Source organism: Nyctereutes procyonoides, unplaced genomic scaffold (assembly GCF_905146905.1).
Source record: "Nyctereutes procyonoides isolate TBG_1078 unplaced genomic scaffold, NYPRO_anot_genome, whole genome shotgun sequence".
NCBI classification, from domain to species: domain Eukaryota; kingdom Metazoa; phylum Chordata; class Mammalia; order Carnivora; family Canidae; genus Nyctereutes; species Nyctereutes procyonoides.
Window position 1 is genome coordinate 9,233,125 of NW_026575051.1, and position 6,000 is coordinate 9,239,124.

At 50.0% G+C, this 6,000-nt stretch overlaps 1 protein-coding gene across 1 annotated transcript in view; it reads right to left on the reverse strand.

The window, feature by feature from the left end:
- LRFN2 (leucine rich repeat and fibronectin type III domain containing 2) overlaps positions 1–2,422 on the reverse strand; it is a 39,038-nt gene extending 36,616 nt beyond the window's left edge. The window contains 2 exon segments of the mRNA XM_055330538.1: positions 1,024–1,246; positions 1,249–2,422. Of these exon segments, the coding sequence (XP_055186513.1) occupies positions 1,024–1,246; positions 1,249–2,422 (1,397 nt within the window).
- Between the last annotated feature and the right edge of the window lie 3,578 nt (positions 2,423–6,000).

The window sequence follows — 6,000 nt, forward strand, 5'->3', positions numbered from 1 at the left end:
ACTCTGGCCTGGATCTATCACCCCGTGAGCTCCTCCCTCTGAATGACAGAGGCAATTCTATATAGCTTTTTAGTTTTAACCTCCCTCTCTACCAAGCCCAGGAAATGACCCCTAGACCCTCATCTTATAAATTTACAAGGTCAACATCATGGTCTCTGCTTCCAGATAAAGGAGATTGGTGCCCAGAGATTTTCTGCATGGGGTGCAGAATGACCCCACCTCTAATACCCAGGCAGCTCCCGTGACCTGCTCTTGCCAATCAGAGTTCATCCAGGGCTTCTGTGGGATCAACTGAGAAAGGGTCAAACGGACTCTAGGGCTGCTTCGAGGGAAGAGACTTGGTGGAGATGAGCCCAACCAGACGTAAGGGAAATCCAGGATGTTGGTGGGGGGACTCGCTTTTACATTACACGAGCCAACACACTATCTCTTGCCCCCCCCCCTTTTTTTCCTTCAGCCAGTTTGGATTGCATTCAATTACCTGCAATCAAGCATCCCGCCTAAGTCAGGTACAGACTCTCCCATTTTACAAATGGAGACAGATGGGCAGGCCAGGATAATTAAATGAGTGGCAGGACCCTGATCTGAATTCTACTCTTCCGGACCTTAAAGCCTTAAGCATGACTGCATGTAAGTCCAGGTGAAGGCCAGATGCATCCCTCCTTGGAGGAGTCAGATCCTTTCCCCGAGAGGTCTGCTCATTGTTCTCCACCTGGGGCTCAAAACAGAAAGTTCAGAGGCTCGTAGCCACATGACCACCTGCCAGAGCCTTGCCCTGGGAGGCCTGGTCCTGCTACATATTCATCTCTTGGGGCTGTCCACGGGAGTTCCTTTCTTCCTAAACTTTAGTCGATATGCTTTCTATGTTCTCTTACCTGCACAGAGGGCACGGTTCACTGCATGAATCTCCCAGGCACCTCTGGGGAGAAGGGGTGTGGGAGGGAACAGTTCAAAACCCTCCCCTTCCCCTCCTCCTTCCCCCGCCAGCCACCTCCCCTGCCTTGGTGGCAGCCCCCGGCTCACCTGTAAATCAGTACCTCATCGTCGGAGCAGTTGTACTGCAGCTGGTACATCTTCACACGCGGCGCTGACTTGCTGACCGACCACTTGACCAGGGCGGAGGTGGTAGTCACATCGGACACAAGCACAGCCCTCTCCGGGGGGCTTTTGGGAGGCTCCCCGCCTCCACTGCCTCCGCCTCCCCGGCTGGTCTTGCTGGAGCCGGTTATATCCGAGAGGCGGGACTTGGGGGAGCGGTGCGGCTGGTGCTGTTGCTGAGGTGTGGCAGCTGGATGATGGAGACTTCCACCATGGCCGTGGCCTCCCCGGCGGCGTTGGCTGCGATGCAGGTGAAGGCACCGCTGTCCTGAGACGTGGTGATGAGGATGTCCAGGGTGCCGTTGTCATACACGGCGGTCCTTGAGGAGTTCCCCACCAGGTGGTCATCGGGGGCCACCCAGTGGATGAGGGGGCTGGGGTCCCCGATGGCCTTGCACTTGAGCGTGGCCGCCTGGCCCTCCAGAACCAGCAGCTTGTGCGTGTGCTGGGTGATGAGAGGCGGCTCGCACACGAACTCCTCCTCGCGGACGTGCCAGAAGTAGCGGCCCTTAAGGCCCCCTGGGGAGCCACAGGTCTCCAGGTCATCGTCCCGCTCAAGCCTCCGCAGCCAGAGCAGCTCACAGTTGCAGTGCAGTGGGTTCCCCCCAAAGCTAAAGGACAAGGCTGGAGCAAAGGGCGTGGCGGTCAGGGCGGAGGCCTGGGAGCGGGCGAAGATGGGGTCTGGGGGCAGCTTCTGGAGCCGGTTGGAGGTGAGGTCCAGGCGCGCCAGTTTCTGCAGGTCGGCAAAGGTGCCCTCGGCGATGTGGTCGAGCAGGTTGTGGTCCAGGCTCAGCTGGTGGAGGTTGACCATGCGCCGCACAGAGCCCCAGGGCAGGCCATGCAGGTTGTTGTAAGACAGGTCCAGGTCTTCCAGAGTCAGCAGGAAGTCCTCGAAGGCCTCGTCCGCAATGCCGCCCAGCTGGTTGTTGTTCACGATGAGGTGCTGCAGGTTGACCAGGCCCCTCAAGGTGTCCTCCCCAAGGCTGGGCAGCCGGTTGCTGTCGAGGTGCAGGGAGCGGAGGCTCTCGAGGTCCAGGAAGGAGAAGGGCTGGATGTGGCTGATGGTGTTTCTCGACAGGGTTAGGTCCACCAGCCCCGTCATGTTGGCGAAGTCCTGGCGGCCGATGTGGATGATGAAGTTGCCCCCTAGACGCAGCTCCACTGTCCGCCGGTCGATGTCAGGGGGCACAAAGAGCAGCCCTTTAGAAGGGCAGAGGGTCCCCAGTGACTCAGACAGGTTCTGGCAGACGCAGTACTTGGGGCAGGCGTCGACCACGGCAAACGCCATGCCAAACGCCAGCAGGCCACCAAGCAGGGTCTCCATGGTCTGGTCACTCAGGCCACGGCGCCTGGAAGGGAGGGACACAAGGTCAGGATCAAGAGGCAGCTTCATAATGCCCCACTGGGGTGTCATCCATCACCCTAACCCCTGCCTTACAGAGCAGCAGAGAATGGCCTATGTGAGATCTAATCTCTTCTACCAATCAACCCCTCTATCATAGTTCTACTTTTTTTTTCTGCCTTTCCTCTTATCACCTTCTAATAGACTACTTGATTTGCTCATTAATTATGTTTATGGAATATTTCCTATCTCCCCCACTAGAATGCCAGCTGCAACAATGGAAGGTACTTTCGTCTGTTTTGTTACATCCAACGCATCTAGCACAGTGCCTGGAACACAGTAGGTGCTCCATAAGTGTGTTGGATGAATGGATGGATGATTCCATATCAGTGGTTCATGTGATACTCATCAGTTTTGAAAAGTGTGCTATGGATGTATTTTGAAGTAGTTTTATCTTAATTGGTTTCATGTTGGCATGAAATCAAATTGGACCAGCATTCCTTAGGAACAAGGACATGACAAGGAAAGAGCTGGCCCCTGGAGATGCCAGAGTTATTGGGGAACTAGTCGAAGTTAAGTTACACCATGGAGAATCTACATAGTGGATGAACCTTTGGGAGTTCAGGGAAGTAAAGAAGGGGGTGAGACAGGAGGCAAAAGGCATGAACTTCTTCTGAGCACCCTAGTATGTGCTAGGCCCTCTGCCCAGACCCTCACATACATCATCTCATTTGGGCTTCAGGAATACCCTTCAAGGAAGGGCTTATCCGTACATACAGATGAGGATTTGTCCACTCCTGAATTGCCTCCTTCAGATGCTCACTCAACAGTCACCTTCACCCCAAGGCCCCACTCCAACTGTGCATATCCCACTTCCCTGCTTTGGGTTTTCTCCTTGGAGTTAATCATGATCTAAACTTACTGTATATTTATTTTACCTTCTTATCTGGTTTATTACTTGTCTTCTGTACTAGCATCAAAGACCCAAAATTTACATAAGGACTTGTTTGTATCCACCACCCTATACTCAGGGCTTAAGGCACTGCCTGGTGCATAGCTGGTGCTTTTGCATGAATGAATATCTAGGGAAAGAAGAAATGGACTTTGGCTCAGGTCTTTGTGCCTCCAAATCTTAGTTTTCTCACTATTCCATGTTGTACTAACTGTAGTTCTATTTATGTGCTGCTAAAAACATCAATGGAGTTGGACCTTTGAAAATTCTGCACACCGGTTGCGTAGCATCACCCAAAGCGGCGTGCTGCAAGAAAGGCCTTCTAAGGCCACTGAGTCGGGGATGCGCTGCCTGCTTTTTCTTGCTCTTGCAAAAGCTCTGTATGCATTAGCAAGTGCAGAAGGGTTGAGGAATTCTGCCGCAGTGAAGAAAATGGATTAATGTTTAATTCTGCATTGCCTCCCCCTTTTTAAGCTAAAGATATTCCTGTTTGGAAGCAACAACCATTAATATTTCGAGGAAGTAGGGCTCTAGAGCTCCCAGTTTGAGAAGCACAGGTGCAGAAAAAAATAACCAGATGATTTAAAAGGATATATGATAAATTTAAAAGACTATTCCAATCAGATATTACTTTATTGTGAAGGTATGAATTCTGTTATTCTTTCTCTTTCAGGATAAATCTCCCACCAAGACCCTTCAGGGAGGGTCAGAGACTTAATCCATATTTCATCTGGAGAGAGTGTTGTTTCTGATCAGCCCTGTCCAATAGAAAGATAATTACTAGTCATTAATGTAACTTAAAATTTTCTCATGGCTGTATAAAAAGAGAAAGAAGTGAGATAAATTTTGATAATATATTTTATTTAAACCATCACATCCTAAATATTATTTTGCACTTTATCAATATATATAACTATCAATGAGATATTTAACATTCCTTTATTTGTACTAAGTCTTCAAAATTGAGTGTGTATTTAATACTTAGAGCACATTTCAAGTGCTCACTGGTCATATGTGGCTATTGGCTACCATACTGGGCAGCGTCATTGGAGCAGGTGTTAGCTAACTATAGCTAAGAGCCAAATCTAGCCCACCACCTGTTTTTGGAAATAAAGTTTTATTAGAACATGTACATGCTTATTCATTTGCATATCATCTACAGATATGTCGTGTGTGTGTGTGTGTGCACTACATCAGCAAAGGTGAGTAGTTGCAGCAGATATAATGTGGCCTGGAAAGCCCGAAATATTTATTGTCTCACCCTTTACAGAAAAAGTTTGCCTACCTCTGTTGTGGAGGATTTTTTTCCCTCTTCATCTTCTCCAATATAGTCACCCTGATTAAAAGCCCTTACCAAGTGCATTATTGCATACAGTTCTGCCCTGGGCTCCCATGAGCAACCACCCACCCTGTTAGTCCTTGCTCTCACAGACCTGAGGGTTACCACGGCCCACCCTCACCCAGGTCCCACCAGGGACATCCAACCCAGACGTGTCTACATATGGAAGCTTTCCACCTGCCACTTTCTCTGTGCTCAAATGTGCTTGGGTCTTTTAGGTCTGTACTTAGCTGGAGCCTGATAAACAGGAATCTTCTCCATCTGCACTGACCCTCTTCTTATTTTTTTAGCACAAGGATACATTTTTGCAAGGACTGCTCCTGGCCACTATCCTAGTTTTTCTCTTACCATTCTTGGCCCCATTGCTCTTCATGTCCCAGCTAAGCTCAATGTCTCTCGCTTATAAATGCAATGCTTGATCTTCCTCTAGGATTGCCAACATGCTCTGGGCTCTTCCTGGCCTCTCTCCCTACCTCCACTCCCACCTGGCCAAGTTCCTATTCTACCTCCAGGTCTTGGCTTAAACATCACCTATTCTAGGAAGCCCCTCTACAACTTCGACCAAATTTGGCCTTGCTGCTAGGTGCCCCTTATTCTATCCTTGTCCTACAGATGGCTCACTGCACTTTTAATCATAATTTTTTACTTACTTATCTATCTGCCTTCCTAGACTGTAAACTCACCATGGTGGTAGAGTCAGGGAGTCCCTATTTCTCTGGCTACCATGTCTGCTCAAGTAGAGATGAATGGTATCCCCTCTACCCACTGGGGATTTAGGGACAGCCAGTCACACCCAGTGATGTCCCTCTCTAGTTAAGCTGGAGGCAGCTGTATGCATGCATGTGTGCATGGGTAGAGAGGGAGGTAGTGTGCTGAAAGCCTATGGCCCTAAGAGAAAGGCATTCTCCTTATAAGCTCTTGTCAGTTAACACTGAAGTGACTTAAGGCTAAGCAGCACTTCCAGCATTTTCACATCATGGTGCACACAGGAAATGGTAAGGTAGTCAGGTTCCTATGAGTCCAGGGCCACGCTTGCTGATGGCCCATGCTAGATCTCTTCAGTTTGTCCCTTCCTCCACCCTCTCTGATCCTGCCCTATGCCCTGGAAGTTTGGCTGTCTGGGCTGCACGGTGCCATAGAGACAGACTGTGCCATCTTACAGCATCCTCTGGGGCTAGCCATCCTCAATCCTGCCGCCTGCCCTCTTCTGCAAGCAGGAAGGACCTGAATATTCTGGGGTGTATACCCTGCATAGGGCCCATCGTTTCA